The 17,284-nt window shown below is 46.9% G+C and overlaps 2 protein-coding genes across 2 annotated transcripts in view; one reads left to right on the top strand and one right to left on the bottom strand.

Annotated features, from left to right (window-relative positions):
- SYN3 (synapsin III) overlaps window positions 1–17,284 on the top strand; it is a 475,640-nt gene that overhangs the window by 137,266 nt on the left and 321,090 nt on the right. The window contains exons 5-6 of the mRNA XM_005680589.3: window positions 7,296–7,452; window positions 8,973–9,062. Coding sequence (XP_005680646.1) covers window positions 7,296–7,452; window positions 8,973–9,062 — 247 coding nt within the window. The remainder of the gene's footprint in view (window positions 1–7,295; window positions 7,453–8,972; window positions 9,063–17,284) is intronic.
- TIMP3 (TIMP metallopeptidase inhibitor 3) overlaps window positions 11,146–17,284 on the bottom strand; it is a 58,834-nt gene continuing 52,695 nt past the window's right edge. The window contains exons 3-5 of the mRNA XM_018048225.1: window positions 16,967–17,078; window positions 16,100–16,221; window positions 11,146–15,013 (exon numbers count right to left, since the gene is read on the bottom strand). Coding sequence (XP_017903714.1) covers window positions 14,816–15,013; window positions 16,100–16,221; window positions 16,967–17,078 — 432 coding nt within the window. The 3' untranslated portion in view covers window positions 11,146–14,815. The remainder of the gene's footprint in view (window positions 15,014–16,099; window positions 16,222–16,966; window positions 17,079–17,284) is intronic.

Genomic DNA, 17,284 nt, shown 5'->3' with positions numbered 1-17,284 from the left:
ATTCAACCCGTAACATGTGAGATCCCTGGGGTGATGGAGAAGAAGGATGGAGCAAGGGTGGAGTCACAAGAATATCTCTGAAATGAAAGGGAGAAGAGACTGAGATCAAGAGACCGATACTCTGAGGCTTCTGAGGCTTTGAAGGGAGACGGGGAAGCCTCCTTCCTCCAGCAACTCGTGTCTATGTTTTATTAACCTCTTCAGTTCAGTTCAGTTCAGTTGCTCAGTCGTGTCCGACTCTTTGCAACCTCATGAATCGCAGCACGCCAGGCCTCCCTGTCCATCACCAACTCCCAGAGTTCACTCAAACTCACTTCCATCGAGTCAGTGATGCCATCCAGCCATCTCATCCTCTGTCATCCCCTTCTCCTCCGGCCCCCAATCCCTCCCAGCGTCAGAGTCTTTTCCAGTGAGTCAACTCTTCGCATGAGGTGGCCAAAGTATTGGAGTTTCAGCTTCAGCATCATTCCTTCCAAAGAAATCCCAGGGCTGATCTCCTTCAGAATGGACTGGTTGGATCTCCTTGCAGTCCAAGGGACTCTCAAGAGTCTTTTTCAACACCACAGTTCAAAAGCATCAATTCTTCGGTGCTCAGCTTTCTTCACAGTCCAACTCTCACATCCATACATGACCACATGGAAAACCATAGCCTTGACTAGATGGACCTTAGTCAGCAAAGTAATGTCTCTGCTTTTGGATTTGCTATCTAGGTTGGTCATAACTTTTCTTCCAAGGAGTAAGCATCTTTTAATTTCATGGCTGCAGTCCCCATCTAGTAGTTTACAAAGAGAGCCCCGAGACTCACAGAGAGCCTGTCTGTGTGTAAGTGCCGCCGGGCCTCCCCCATTGCCCTGTGTGTGGCTGGTGGCTGCCGTGCGCACACCCCCCCCACCCACCCCCACCGACCCTGCTGAGGCCTCCTGTTGTCCGCTTCTCGCCAGATTCCTGGTCGGCCACACCTCGTTTCTCTTTGGCCTGGACTAATTTCTTGCAGTTCTCGGGCTGGCGGGAAGCATCGCTAATTCCTAAAGCCCTTCCAGATGGCCCATTCAAGACTCTGCATCTGCCTAGCACGCACATTTCTGTTCTGCCCTTGCTACAGTAGTGGTCCATAGCCTCCAGGAGGGTGGATTCCCCTCTGCTTTTCCTCAGGACACCTGTTATGGCTGGTGTGCTTAGTTCTCTTGGTTTCCTTCCCATAGATTTAGTACCTGAGGTGGTATGTTTAGAGGTGGAGAGGGATGGGGAAGGAGTGGGAGGAGTGGGAGAAGTGGGAGAAGTTTTGAGGACACCTGAAGTCTCTGCTGGTGGGCACAGATATCAGAAGTCCATAGCCTTCCCAGGCATGCCTGGGGTCATGTCTGGCTTTGATGGATCAACATGTGACCAAAGTTAGCAACACTGTCCCTTAGTTAGCCTGGCTCTTTCAGAAAACCACTGTGACAAAATAGCAGTCAGGTGGCTGAGAATAACGACGCTTCTGCATATTAACTTAGGCCGCAGGCAAAGCCCAGTTGAAATCTTTTCTGGCCACTGCAGGCTTCTGCAGATTGAGGGAATTATTATGCTTCTCCAGTGATGAAAAGTGACTCAGCCTTTGGCCCCCCACTTTTTGACACTGCCTGGAGCACCTGGTAATCTCCCAGCAATGCATCACCTGTCCCGTCTCTACCATTTAATTGTATGTTGTCCTTGATTTCCTCTCCAGCGTCGAATGCCACTTCCGAGAACAGACCTGGGATCAGAAACCCATATAACATAGCTCATTTAAGTCTAAAGAATAATAAAACCCAGGTACAGCCTCTAGCCAGGATGTGCCAGCTTGTGTGGGACTGAAGGAGGCCTTCTTGCTCAGGCATGAAAGACACAGGGCATGTGCCCAGAGGGCCGGTGGAGGCAGAAGAGCAGGAAGGGGTTCACGAGAGTTGTTGGAAATGTTTACCCAACCATATATCTTGCCACCACCTCATCAGACTTTATACTCCTGCCATGTAACCAATTGTAGACTTTGCCACTTCCTCTCAATACCAGTCAGAGCAGTAGTGAGGGTGAGCACCAGACCCAATTTAAACCAATGTAGGCAAAATAGAATACTTAATAGCTCAAGTGGGAAGATCCCCTCGTAGCTCAGTTGGTAAAGAATCTGCTTGCAATGCATGTAGACCTGGGTTCAATCCCTGAGTCGGGAAGATCCCCTGGCGAAGGAAATGGTAACCCACTCCAGTATTTTTGCCTAGAGAATCCTATGGACAGAGGAGCCTGGGAGGCTACATGAGGTCGCAAGAGTCGGACACGACTTAGTGACTAAACCACCACCAATAGTGCAGGTAACTCAGAAGATACGGACGGCTCCAGTGTCAGGCTCAGGAGGATTCAGGGGCTCAGTGAGGCAGACAGGCTTGATCGCCCTGTTACAGGTAGGGTCCTTTCATGCAGCAGGAAAACAGTGTCAAGCTTAGCTGGCCACTAAAGGAGGATTGTGACAACCCTTTTGACATCAGCAGTGCAATCCTTAGACCAGTTACTGCCCAGAGGAACGGAGTTCTTTGATTGGAGAGAATTTTATCATGGAGTCTATTTCCCCCCCAAAGAGAAGTATACTGAGCAGATAAAACCAATCACAGACCACTGTCTTCTCACCTCAGGAATCCCCGCTTTCAGTTGCAGGTGCTGTTCCCTCCACCTGGAAACCCTTAAAGCCCTGTCCACGTGACAAACCCCTACCTTTCCTTCTTGACCCGAGCCCTCCAGCACACACTCCCCAGGGAGAGTCGGCCCACCTTAGTGTTTCGTATTTGCCTCTGTTGTTTCGCTCACTCACTTTTTCATTTGTTCTTTTAGGAAATCCTTATCCTTTAGCATTGCACCCACCTTCTCTCGGACTGTGAGTCTTGTGAAAGCAGGAATGATGTTCCAATCATCCTAGGATTTCCAGCCTCTACAGGGGTGCTTGGCCCACTGTCAGGGCCTGAAACTACTGACTGCATCCTTGGATGGTGGGGTGACATGCAGGACGTGGCTATTCCCTGACTGGACAGGAAGCATTGGGTGCTGGGTGTGGAGGGAGGAACTGCATGCTGGTGTCTCTAATTTTTCACCTTCTGTGAAATCTCAGGCTGTGTGGAAGACACTGCATTCTGTGCAGCAGCCAGTGGCAGAATTTCAACTGTGACACATGCCTGGTTTGCTCTGATACAGTACTCATGGAGAGTGTTTATTTCTCACAGATTGTATCTGAGGATCTTAAGCAGTCATGGGGTCCAACTTGCATTTCCTAGGGTTAAAACTTTCTTTGTGATGCTAACGTACCTCCAGGAACACAGGACTCATTGTAAGGCAGCCCGCTGGTTATTAGGGGCCACGTGTTAATTTCCTGGCTACTTTGGCCATCAGTCCTATTTCTCTTCTCTAGGATCACAAGGAAAGAGAGCGTTCCTTTTTCTACTTTGCATTCACTCATTCTTTCATAATAGTAGTGTTAGTCACTCAGTTGTGTCTGACTCTTTACGACCCCATTGACTGTATTTGCCAGGCTCCTCTGTCCATTGAATTTTCCAGGAAAGAACACTGGAGTGGGTTGCCTGGCCCTCCTCCAGGGGATCTTCCCAACCCAGGGATCCAAGCCAGGTCTTCCTCACTGTGGGATTCTTTACTGCTCCGCCACCTGGGAGGCCCTCCTTCTTTCATGTGTATGTGCATTCATTAACTTCATCATTCGTTTAAAATTACTGATAAGGACCTGAGCAGGTCCCCTGTTCTCATTGAGCTGACATCTTTAGAGGGAAGAGACAGACAATAAACAACTAAATATATAAACCGGAGAAATACAGTTGTCATAAGAGCTGTGAAGAAAATAGGGCAATATGAGGGTTGAGGAAAATTTCAGTAGAGCTAACAGGACAGGTGTCCTTCAGGAAATGAATTTAAGCCAATAAGTGACAAGAATGAGGCAGCCACACACCCATTTGGGAAAAGAGCCTTCAGGAAAAGAAATTAAAGGGAGGAGCAATTGTCAGTGTGGTTCTGGCAGAGGTGCTGCTGCTGCTAAGTCAGTTCAGTCGTGTCCGACTCTTTATGACCCTGTGGACCGTAGCCTTCCAGGCTCCTCTGCCCATGGGATTCTCCAGGCAAGAATACTGGAGTGGGTTGCCATGCCCTCCTCCAGGGGATCTTCCCCACCCAGCGATCGAACCCACAACTCTTACATCTCCTGTATTGGCAGGCAGGTTCTTTACCACCAGCGCCAGCTGGGACGCCCTTGGTGGAGGTGAGGGAAGAGGAAAGTAGAAATGAGAATGGAGAGGCAGGCAGGGGCTTTGTAGCTGAGGTAAGGAGGTGAGCATTTGTCATCAGAAAGATGGAAGCCTTCTGAGGGTTTTGAGCATGGAGCTGATGTATAATTTTAAAAGAGCATTTGGAATATGGAAGCTTGAGGTAGATTCTCAAATCCTGGAAGACAAAGTGGAGGTTGCTATTAGTTTATTTCAAAGAGTAAGAGAGATCTGGTTTAGCGGTGAGTTCTAGGTGCTCTAGAGAGACAGCACCGTAATATCCGGGACTAGAGTTGGAGCATCCCGAGACAAGCCCCTGGATTTTGGCCAGTGCAAGACTTTGAATTCCTCCCAGAGCAGAGTGGAGTCCCCCGAGTGAGGCCCCAAGTGTGCTAGCACTGTTGTCTGGGAGGGAAACTGCACTGCTGGGAAGAGGGCGTGTCATGCTGTCAGACCCGGAGCCCCAGGGGACCCTCGGAGCTTCAAAGCAGAGAGCAAAAGCAAGAGGGAAAGACTCAAGGGGAATGGACAGTGTGTTCATATATTTTGTTAAGATTCACAGGCATAAATAAAAAGATAATCAACTAGTAAAAACATTACCACACATGACAGATGAAGGCCCCATCAGAGCTCATGTCCATGAGGAAACAGGGAGACCCCATTTTTTTTTCCAGTGAGGAAAGATGTGAGCAGACTTCTACAGTAAAGAAAGTAAATGTGGTAATTAAAAGTATTCAATCTTACTAAAATCATAAAAATGCAAACTGAAACAGAAATGGGGTGCAGGGTATCTTTAGAGGGACATGGTTTATCAAATTGAAAAATGTATTTTGTAAAAACTGCTGAACTGGTGAGGATGCAGTGAGACAGACACTGTCATATGCCCTGGTGCTGTGCACATTTAAAAAGGGATAGTTTTCTGAGTACCTTTAAAAAAGTTCATACCCTTTCACCTAACAGTTCCACTTAGACATTATCTTAAAGAAATAATTTTAAATGAGGTCAATTTGTGTGCAAAGATGTGCATGTGTGAAATATTGGAAAGAGGCTACTTGATGATAATAGATGATTGGTTGGCTTAATAGTATATCCATTCAGTGCACTATTAGGAAACCATTATAAATGATACTTCTGAAGATATTTTGATAGGGAAAATACCCTATAATATGTGGAAAAGAGCAAAATCATAATTACTAGAAAACAAAATCAATTATGAGTATTATATACATAAAATAGATTATGGAGTCATAATGTACATATAAGAAAACAAATAATATGTGCTTATTATTCTAAAGGTTATTAGAATTTTTTCTGTGTTGAGAATTGCAGATAATTTTGTTTCTTTCTGTTTTCCAAGGGTGGTTTGGGTTTTTTTTGTTTTTTATTTGCACGATGAGCCTATATTATTTTTAAAATCATCTAAAAGTAGAAAGTACTTATAAATCAGTGCTCCCTTTGGTCATTGGATCCCTGTTAGAGACAGACACACCTCTTCACCCCTCCTTCCATGTCTGTTGCTATGAGACCCTGCAGAGTGTGGGGCAAAGGGTGGGGAGGCAGGAGGAAAGAAGGGATGTGGTACAACCTCCTCCTGTGCCATGGTATTGCTAGGTGACCTGGGACACGTCACTGCCTGGCTATAGGGCTCCGTTTCCCCATCTGTAATATGCACTGGTGGGACTAGTTCATCTCTAAGAATGCAGCAGGGATGTAGGCATAGCAGCTCTAAGGTTCTAGCCACAGTGACATCACTGACTGCTTCTGTGCACCCACACTCGGATGTCACCATACACATGGCCACCTTCAGGATCAGTTACAGCTTAGCCAGGGACACCCTTGCCCTTTTCTTTGGGAATGGGATGTGATGTTTATGTACATCATTCATTCCTTCAACATGTTCTTGTAATGACCCTGATCCTGGGGGCAGGCACCATAAGGCCCGAGCTCAGAGCAATTAAAAAAGTGTCTTCCCTGAGCCCAAGTCTTTTCCCTTTGAGGGTTATTTTAATTTGTATTTGAATTATTTTAAAGAACTACAGTTTATTTGAAGCTAAGTGTCTGTGTCTGGATGAGTCAGATGGCTCACACCATTTTAAGTGTAAACCACCTACCTACTGTGAGTCTTGACTTTCTCTGGGCTTAGAAGTGAAGAATCCAGATTCAGGTGCAGTGTGAATGAAACACTGTGTGAATCTACCTGCAGCCGTGTGACAGAGGGTAGAGCGTGTGGACTTGGAGTCAGATGACCTGCGTTCAAACGTGGCTCTCCTGCTTCCCAGCTTTGTGATTTGGGGAAGTTCACAACATCTCTGACTTGCATTGTGTTCCCATTTGTAAATTGGAAACAGTGCTGACCTTACCCCGGTCTGCTTGTGAGCTTCAGTCAGGATCTTATCTCCAGAGGGACCTGGCAGAGCCTGGCATGTTCTCAAGCCATGGCATCACTACTCTTGCTGCTCCCCAGAGGTTGCCACTTGAAAGGGACAAGAAGTGTTGAAGACGCACTAGAAGGAGCCTGCGCTGCACCATCATTGTGACCCAGGGCCATGAGGCTGTACAGCCCTGGCCCTGCCATTTACCTGCAGTGTGTCTTTGTGAGCAAGTGACCTGTTCTTCCTGAGCCTCTAGGTGCTCATCTGTGAGATGGAATTGACGGCAGCAGCACCCACATCCCAGGGCAATAGTGAGGACTCGGTAACTTGTGTATCCACCATAGTGCCTAGTAAAACCACAGTATGTTCACTGAATTGTTTGATATGTTTTTTTTTCCATTTGCAAATTAAATACTTGTTCAGTATAAAAAGTTTAGAAAACAGCCTTAAAAAGAAATAAAGTGTGAATTGTTTTCAGTCCTTTTACTTTGCAGTTGCTGTGTGTTTGCATCTGGTCTTCCTCATCCCCACTCCCCAACCCTGTCCCCATTCTGAACTGAGGTGCTATCCCCAGCAGGCTTTGGCTTGGTGTCTTGATTGTCCCATCAGCCCATCAAGTATGTAACACTGCTATTGGTCCCTCTCTTGGCAGATCCTTCAAGCCGGACTTCATTCTTGTCCGCCAGCATGCCTACAGCATGGCCCTGGGCGAAGACTACCGCAGCCTGGTCATTGGCCTCCAGTATGGAGGGTTGCCTGCTGTCAACTCCCTCTACTCTGTCTACAATTTCTGCAGCAAGCCCTGGGTGGTAGGTGCTGGGCCAACCTGACTCAGAAGGAAGGGGGAAGCAGGGACTGGCCTCCTGGCCCTGAAATGGACCCATTCCCCAGCAGGGAGGCTCGGTAATGAAGGGAGTCTTTTTTATTTAAAGCAACTGAATAAACAACTTGGATCCCAGACCCCTTCTTGTAGTTATTACGTAACAGATATTATATAGCATGTTATGGTACGGTGTTACATTATAATAATGTCAGTGGTAAGAGGGGGACCCTACTGCTCTCACTCTTTGAGCATGGTGACAGCAAGGTCTCTGCAGTGCTGGCACTCAGGATTTATTGAATGCACGCATGCATTCATTTAGTAGATATGGATAATTTTTAAGCATTGTTACTATGGCCTTGGTCTCCTTCTTATTCTCCCCTGACTAAGCTTTGAGGCCTACAACATCCCAGGAAGGGTCCTCAGCGGTATTAGTTCACCATCCTTGTTTTCCCACGTAGCCTTGGTGATGGTTGCAAGTACAATTCATTAGTACCAACTGCACTGTGTTGAGCCCTTCACATGCATATTATATTTAATCTTCAAACTACCCTGATGAGTAGGTATTTCTAATATCTCCATTGGACAGAAGAGGAAATTGAGACTTACGTCGCCAGTAGTAAGTAGTGAAGCTGGACATTCTCCAAAACTCTTACTTGATTATGGAATTGCTCTCCTTTTCTGGACTTTAGTTTCCTTATCTGGAGAATGAGGGACCCTCGCATCATTTCTCATATTTCTATTAAACTGACAGCATGTTTCACCACAGCGGCAGGCTACAGCCCAAGAATCTTCCAATCCTGGCATGATGCAGAGAGTTCCTAAGTTATCTGTTCTTTCTGTGTGACCTCTCAGTATTGAGTTTACCCCAAAGTCAGTTTGGCACAAGACAGCTCCTCTTCCAGCCAGTAGGCATCCACATTAGGCCTTACGCTGCACCTGATTCCTTCTTTCTGATCAGAGTCTACCTTACTGTTCCCTGCGTTTGTTCACTGACAGCTCCTATTGCCTGATGGGGTGAATCTCCAGCTCTTTGTCCACCGAGCATCTCTAGCACCCAGCTGTCTCACTGCACACTGGAATGCCCTCCCTCCTTCTCTTACATCATCCGCTCCTGAAGTCATCCTCACCCCCTGTCTGTCCCTCTTCCAGGTCCCACAAGCCCCTCACTTCCCTCTAGCAAGATGTTATTATCTCAGCCATCTGCCCACAGGCTGTCTTTCCTCCAGACCTGGTCTCACGTGTTCAGTGTGTTACTCCTGAACACATATAGCTGTGTACCCTGTCAAGTACAGTGCTGGGCACAGAATGAGCTCCCAGGGCTGCTGAGCAAGGTGGATGACAGAGGAGACTGGAGAGGACAAATGTCCAGTCAAGGACCTGATCTTTATCCTGTGGGCAGGGAGCAGCTACTGGCACAGATAGGTGTTTGAGGCATGGGATCCAGTGGGATATTTCTCCATACCAGGTAACAGTGGTTGACCAATGTTCTGTCATATTCTGTCCTAGTTCTCTCAGCTCATTAAGATCTTCCATTCCCTGGGTCCTGAGAAGTTCCCACTTGTGGAGCAAACATTTTTCCCCAATCACAAGCCAATGGTGAGTACCTTTTTTTCACTCTTATCATTTTTGTGGTATGGAATAAATACAGATGTCCATGTACTCAGTCCATTTGAATGCAGGAGGTGGGCATGGGGGCTGCTCTCTGACCACCTAGGCTCTAAGGAAGAGCTGTGATATCCTGTGGGAACACCTGGCTTAAGAGTCAGGTCTCCAGGTGAAATTTCAGGTGGTAGAGTAAATGACAAAGATATACAGCATTCTGTGGGACACTGGCAATTTTCAGCAAATCAGGGGACAACTTGAGCTGGCAATTGGAAACAGAGGTGAAAGATGTTTCTAAGGTAGAATGTTATTTCATGTGAGCCCTGTGCAGGTCTTGGTTTCAACTCTTATTTTAATAAAAGCAGTGATATTTTGTTTCCATTAATCATCAAAGGGCAGTTTCCTTGTGCATCCTCTTTGCACTCAAACTTTTGAATATACCCAAGGTTGTTGCTGGGAAGTGGTTGGAGTTTAGCTTAAAATATGTGGGATAGCCTCCCGTTTGAAGGATGGGAAAGGTGAACGTCTTTTTGGGTATGAGGTGGGTAGCTCTCCATCCTGCGGCCAGAGGAAGTTAGATGGAAGAGTTCCGGGCTGCTGGGAAGAGCCCGTGACATGCCTGCTTTCATGGTCAGTGGTCTTGTTAAACTGGTCAAAGGAATGCAGGGCCATGGCCCCATGCATGCCTTGCACAGAACACAAGTCTTGGGGCACAAGATGGTTAATAGGGTTCCAGCAGTCTGCTCTTAGTCCCAAGCTTAGGCAACTGAGCTTCGAAGTCCTATTTGGAGACACTGATAGGTGTCTCCAGGTGGGGGGACAGTCTAAGCAGGCAAAAATGTTTCTCATTGACTCTCTTTCCCTTGTATCTGATCTAATGAGGTGTCATACCGTCCAGGGTGTACTGGTTGGAATAAGAAGGGGGCATGTTCCAACAAAGTGAGAAACAGTGAAGAAAATTCAGGATTTATCCTCAAACTAGCCTGAGTTTGAATCCCAGTTCTGCCTGCTTACTAGGCTTTGGATCTCTGTGAGCCTCAGCTTCCTTGGTTGAAAACCATGTATGAGAGTGGAACCACTTCATTGGGTTGTTGAGATTTAACACGATCATGTGTACAGGGTACTGTGCTTGGCATACAATGCTGCTACTGCTAAGTTGCTTAAGACGTGTCCAACTCTGTGCGACCCCATAGACGGCAGCCCACCAGGCTCTGCCGTCCCTGGGATTCTCCAGGCAAGAACACTGGAGTGCGTTGCCATTTCCTTCTCCAGTGCATGAACATGAAAAGTGAAAGTGAAGTCGCTCAGTCATTTCTGACGCCTAGAGACCCCATGGACTGCAGCTTACCAGGCTCCTCCATCCATGGGATTTTCCAGGCAAGAGTACTGGTGTGGGGTGCCATTGCCTTCTCAGTGGCATACAGTAGGTGCTCAAAATAGAGTAATTTTAAAAGTGGGGCAAAGCCATACCTTGAAACATTGTCAACACTGGGATAATATTTCAGTGAAGGGTTTGCCGCCAACCCAGCCCGTTGAGGGTGACAAGCCCAGCTGTAAGTTCTGAGTGGGGCTGGGTTGGAGGAGGGTGTTGCACGGCTGTAGTGAGTTCCTGGCATTCCCAACTAGGCCAAGTGATACTTGAAATTCCAGGCAGGCATTTGGCATCAAGGACTGCTGTTTGAGCCGCCCCCCTCCAACTTCCACTAGGTTGAGATTCTAAGAAAGAAAACAGGGAAGGCTAAGTCAGGGCTCCAGTCTGGGAATAACCAAACCACTAACAGGTAATTAGATGTTGATCCAGATTCTGTAGAACTGGGGCGAACCCTGGTCATAGAATCAGGGAGGAAGGTCAGGGCTGGATTAGCCGCCACAGGAAATCTAGGATGCCTCTCCTGAAAATGCTCGCGCCTGGGGAAAAGGGCTGGGGCAGGGTGGGTCCATACTGTGGAAATGAATGGAGGGAAGGGACTATGCACAGGCCAGGGGCCAAAGCAGGCAGGACCTGACTTCTGAGACCCTCTGTGGTCGCCATAACCCCCAACAGCGGTCAGGACACAAAGAAGCAAGAGACTGCAGGTATGTGATAGAAATAAAACCACTTTACTGTTTAGAATAAAGGACACACTATAAAAAGTGAACATTATGCAACATTACAAGACAATATACATTCACGGAATATAAAATTCATAAATAACATGGAGGAAAACTGTAAACAGTGCTACAAAATTTAGCAACAAATACATTCCTTCCAGACAGGGTTTTCTCTAGTTGGTTTCTCTCCATCACTTCTGGGTCTCAGGACAGCAGAGCGGCTAAGGAGGAAGGGGGGTGGTGCCTGGGAGAATTTATGAAGCCCCTCCCCTCGGACCATGAGCCCTTCTTGTGCCTCCCAGGAGTCCATTTGGAAGCTGTTGATATCCGTCTCCCCAGCATGTGCCCATTGTGTTTCGTTTTTGCTGTCAGAATTTTTAAAGTGTTTTTCTTGTGTAAAACTATTTTAGTGATATGTTTACTTTCTCAGCCAGGAGCCAAACACTTGGGTGTCATTTTTGGTTAATCCATGTTGCTGGTCAGGGAGCACATGATGAAGGACAGAGGCAGGGGTGGGTGTTGTCTCCTGGGGACCACAGTTTCTCTGAGACAGCTGTTCCAATAAGTCATTTTTTTTAATTGCTCAACCCTCATTTTTTGTATGAAAAATGGTGCTCATGGGGTGTAGCCTGATTGCCATTATGTGTCTGGGGACTCTCCCAGTGCTGGCCAGATGGAGCACTGGCCTGAGAGGTGAGAGCTTAGGTGTGGTGCCTCCTGCATAGGGAGGCAAAAGAGATGGCCAGAGGAGGCCAAGACATCTCAGAATCACAGGTCCCATGGCCCTGGATTTTTAGGTGAAATCATGGCTTCTCAGTGGGGTGGACGAATGGACTAGAGGGAAAAAGGAATGGGAATGACCAGCAGAGTGCCCAGAGCCAGTTGATAACAGAGCAAGGATGTGAATGTACTTGCTGTTTTTTCTCTTCTCCTTCGTAGTCCAGAAAGGACTAGGATGCCAACAGGGAGGAGTCTGGAGGACTCTCCATGCTCATTCCCTCTAGTTCCCCCATTTACCAATCTAGCTGCCTGCACAGTAGAAGTCTTTACCCTCCATTCCACTGTAGAATTTGATTCAGAAAAATGGCGGCATGTGGGTTTTGTTTTTTCCTTTTTTCTTAAACACAGTGTACACATATTACAGCCTACACATGACATAAGATTTAGCAAAATAAAACGCTCATGAAATGAATGAAATACAGAAGTGTCTCAGCTACATAAATGACTTTAAATTATACAGTAAGTGAACAGGTGAAATAAACAAAGCTATAGCTTATAGAAAGCTCAAAAACCGCCCTCTGACATCACTCTGCAAAGGACCCTTCTTTGCTCAGGACCTGCTGTTCTCCTCACCAGGGCCTGGCAGATGGGACTGTGGTTCCACCAACTTTTCAGAGGGAAACTTCAGGTGATTCGTGCTCAGGACTCACCTCAAGTCCCTCTTTGTGTGAGTGGAGGTGACCCCACCAGGGACCAAGAATAGCCAGATGCCTCATTGAGTCACACTGATGTCCAGTTGTGGGAGGGCACCTGTGCAGATCAGGTTAGGGGTTCCACCTTGTAGGACTTTGAGGTTCAAATTAAGAAAATCTTAAAATACCAAGTCTGGGACTTACCCCTTAAAAACCACTGGCCTCCTGAACTCAGCACCTTCCGCTTATGCTGCCCCACTGAGAGCAAAGTCTCATGTTTCCTGCATGCCGAATGTCGCCACCACAAGGTGAAAGGTACTAGGTAATGAGACCAGTCTGGAGGAAACCAGATGCCTTGACTGCCTTCTCGCTCTGAGCTTCTGCCAAACACCTTGCCTGGGCATTTGTGTTTGTGAGCGAGACATTACATTGTGTTGTCTGCTTCTTTTTTTTCTCCCGTTTAAATTGGCAGCTCTGTTTCCTAAAGTGGAATGAACTGAAGATACAAATACTAATAGAGGACAAATACCCATAATCTGAAAAAAGAGACAGAGCCATCATGTTAAATGTAACCATCCTACCATCCTCAGTTCTGTAAAATACACATCATCACCGACTCTTGGCATCTCACTTTCAACACTAAAACTTAAAGTAATTTTATTTAATCAGAGAATTTATATTATAGTTTTATTTCAAAAAACACAACAAAAACCCTACAGCTGTTTGCAGAGTCAGGTTTTCCCAGTGACCACCACTTTTAATTCTATGAGGTGAGTGCCTTAGGATGTGGCATTCACCCGCCAGTAAGCTATAGGAAAAGGAGCAAGTTGTCCCCAAACCCAGAAAAGGTGGCCATCTAGCCAAGGCAGGACACTGCAGCTCTCCTTCCTGTGCCCAGGCCCTGACCCACACTGACTCGCATCTCCCATCTGAGCCAGCCAGTAAAGGCAGTTAAATGAAGGCCCCAAACATGAAGCAGGAGAAAAGGAGGACAGAGGTCAGATGACCCCAATTAGAGGGATGCTGAGGGTGCTCAGAATTTCAAATTTTAATTAAAATGAAAAAAAAAATAAAAGATCAACTTGGAATGTCATGATTTTCTTCAAACAAGCAACAACAACAAAATAGAAGAGATTAAGCTATTGGCATATTTAACAGCATTGAACAGAATTCTGTGTCCTGTAAAAAAAAAAAAAATTAGCTTACGTCCCCACGTGGGTATATGTAAATGTGTATGCAAACACACCCCCCTAGGTGAACTAAAATGCTACTTTGGAAATAATATCCTCTACCCAAATCTACTTGTTCTATATCTGTGGATAGTGTACGGTGTTCGTATTTCTCCGATTTACATAAAGGCAAGCTCCTGGCCAGATCTACCGAAGACGTTTCCAGGAGGAAATCTTGTGGGAAGTGAGAAGAGGAAAGACATTCATCTTAGTCTCTCACCTGAGCTTTTGTCTAAGGCACATTGCCTCCTGACCTCAGGCAGATGTTTAAGTCTTCATCAACTAAGAAAATTCTGTTATTCTGGCCTGGCTGCTTGCTCCAGACTCAGAAACATCTGGTCAACCCAAGCATCAGTGGCTGGGGGAACTGTGTGTGCTGCATCGTCCAGACCCTCTTGCAGTTTCTTCCTTCCCTCCCTCACTCTCATGTGCAGACACAGACAGACACAGTCTGGTAAGGACATGCAGTAGCATCTCCTCGGTGTGTAAGATCTTCTGCGTACCTTGAGTCTATCTGCCGGCTGCCCTTGACTGATTTGAAACAGTTGGCTTTTCAGCAGCTTCCTTGTCTGTGTCCTTTATGTACTGAGGAAGAGGGTAGAGAAGGGCGAAGGGGGGAGAGTCTGGGAGATGGTGAGATGGGAAAGAAGAAAGAAGGGTAGATATTACAATGCCCTAATTGGGTAGTTTTTCAATTTTTGTTTTCCTAAAAAAATATAGATTATATCATCATGAAGAAGAGGAGTACCCATTCCTCATTCTTTCTGGCATGACACCAAAAATTTCCGGGTGGAAAGGGGTGATGTCAAAAACCAAAAAGAAAGGGAGGGGTGGGGCCAGGAGGATGGTTCCAAATAAACTCCATATGACAGCATAGATTTTCCTCTAAGTGTTCGAAGTGCTAAATTTGCAAGAAAACAGGCACTAATTTCATTGTCATCATCTGAGAAGAGTTAGTGTCCAAGGGAAGCTCAGTGGGAAGGGAGGGAAGTGAGGTGGGGCCGGGTCTGATGGCTCAGGGGTCTGTGGCATTGATGATGCTTTTGTCCGGGGGTGCCCATCCTCGGTACCAGCTACAGTAGCCACCCTTCTGCCGGATGCAAGCGTAGTGTTTGGACTGGTAGCCAGGGTAGCCGAAATTGGAGAGCATGTCGGTCCAAAGACACTCGTTCTTGGAGGTTACAAAGCAAGGCAGGTAGTAGCAGGATTTGATCTGCAGTGAAATAACAAACAAAGGTTGGTGGACTCTGCCAGGGTGGACTTAGGCCTGATGCAAGATCTCTGCGGTGGAGCCCAGCCACATCCCTCCCTTAGTGAGGACAATATAAATAACACTCACCAATACTTATTGAGTACCTACTATGTACCAGACATTTCTGCTAAGTGCTTCTAACTTATTCTTTAGTCATGCCTCTATCTTTAATTCTCATAACTGATTTATCTCCCTTTTACAAACAATAGAGCCTCAGAGAGGTTAAGTAACTTGCCCCAAGTCACACAGCCAGAAAGTGGTAGAATTAGATATTTGGGAGAGCTTTTCCTCTCAAGTGGTAACAGGCAAGCATGAGAGTTCTTAGCAGTTGTAGGGAATGGAGAAATCAAAAAGATTAAAGCATAAAAATGTAGAGTCCAGCTGCCATAGGCTGGAAATCAGACAGTGAACTGTGTGACTTAGGCTTAGCTACTCTCTGGGCCTCTGTTTCCTCATCTGCAAAATAGGGATAATTAAAAGTATACTAGTAGTAATCACTGTTATCCCAATTTTGCAGAGTTGTCACGAGAATTAACTGAGAGACTAGCCCAACTACCTCCCACAGCAGCAAGGCTGTGCGCCCTAACTCTGTGCTTGGGTCAAGAAGTTGGGCCAGGTTGAAGAATGACCTTCTGAAGCAAGTGGTATCAGCAGTCCTATACCAGTTAAGCTGCCTTGGTTGGGGGCCACCAGTGAGTCAGCTGCCTAAGCAAGCCCACTTGGGACTTGGCAGGACCTGCCATTAAAGATCCTGTACCTTCTACAACCTTGAATCACAGTGCAGAGCAGGGGGTCAAGCGCAAGGGGTTGACCTCATGCCCCAGCAGCTGCCAAGTGGGCAGCACAGAAAGGCATTCTTTCCTCTCCCTCTTTGCTGCTCAGCATAGGTGCAACATTGCTCGCCTCCCCTGCTCAGACCTGCCCCTCTGCCCAGGCCTGGCACGCATGCCCTTCCCAGCCCAAGGGCCCAGGGCCCAGTTCTGGAGGAGCTGGCATTTCTAGGGCTGCCAGCCAGCAGCCCCCCTGCCTGCTCTCCCTGGGGCTTACCTTGCAGTTACAGCCCAGGTGATATCGATAGTTCAACCCCTTGCGCTGGGAGAGGGTGAGCTGGTCCCACCTCTCCACGAAGTTACACAGTCCTGTGTACATCTTGCCATCATAGACACGGCCTAGAGAAGGGAAGGGACAAGGGGAAAGTTATTCTGCCCAGAACCCAGCCAGAAGAGAAGGAATTCACGCCTACTGAGTAACCTCCTTAGGCCAGGGAATGTACGTACTATGTACTTTTCAGTCCCATGATTTTATTTCATCCTCTCCAACATCTTTTAGGATGGATTGTATTCCCATTTTCCAAATGCAGAAAATTAAGCTTGGAGAGGTTAAGCAATTTGTGGAAGGTCCACAAACCCAGTGAGGACTGGAGATTGGGTCAGAGACCAACTGTTCTCTTCTCACATCAATGGCTTTTGGTCTTGCTTTTTTCCCCTTTTCTCTACTGATTTCCTAAAGGTTCATAACTTTAAAAGACAGACCTAATAGGTTGACTGAGATGTGGAGAGCAATAGGCACTAGCAATTTCTTTTTACTTATTGTAAAGCTGAGAAATTGCAAAACTAGGAGATTTCCTCCCCAGTCAGTGGTAGAATGGAGACTAAAACCCAGCCTCGTAAAGCAACTGTACTCCAATAAAAATTAATTTTAAAAAATAAGTAAAACCCAGCCTCACGTAGAAACTTTAAGCTCCTAACACTGGCCGAGTAAGATAGACTCAACTCTAGATAACTCCTTACAGCTCAGCAGGCACATCACCCGGGACCTGAGAACACTGCTGGGTCTACAATTCCCTCATCCTCTGAACTGAGGAGCAGGGGGCCTTGGCCAAACCCTGACCCAGCTGCTGGAGTTGGCCATCACCTGTCAGCAGGTACTGGTACTTGTTGACCTCAAGCTTAAGGCCACAGAGACTTTCAGAGGCTTCCGTGTGGATGTACTGCACATGGGGCATCTTGGTGAACCCTCGGTACATCTGTGGACAGAAGGAATGTCATGAGAGGAGGACCCGACCTCAGAACACATGCCATCATTTGGGCTGTGGGATCGAATTTCCTTCATAGGCCACTGTGGCCTGTCACTGAACTACCTCCCCAAGGGTCTTCACTCCAGAGGCAAAGCCACCAGCTCCTCTCTCTTCTGAGCCAGGGTTGGTGCCTTCCCCAAGAAACCTTCCCATCC

Source organism: Capra hircus, chromosome 5 (genome assembly GCF_001704415.2).
Source record: "Capra hircus breed San Clemente chromosome 5, ASM170441v1, whole genome shotgun sequence".
In the NCBI taxonomy this organism is placed as follows: domain Eukaryota; kingdom Metazoa; phylum Chordata; class Mammalia; order Artiodactyla; family Bovidae; genus Capra; species Capra hircus.
The sequence above is the reverse complement of the archived record's forward strand: the minus strand, read 5'-3'. Positions and strand labels throughout refer to the sequence as shown.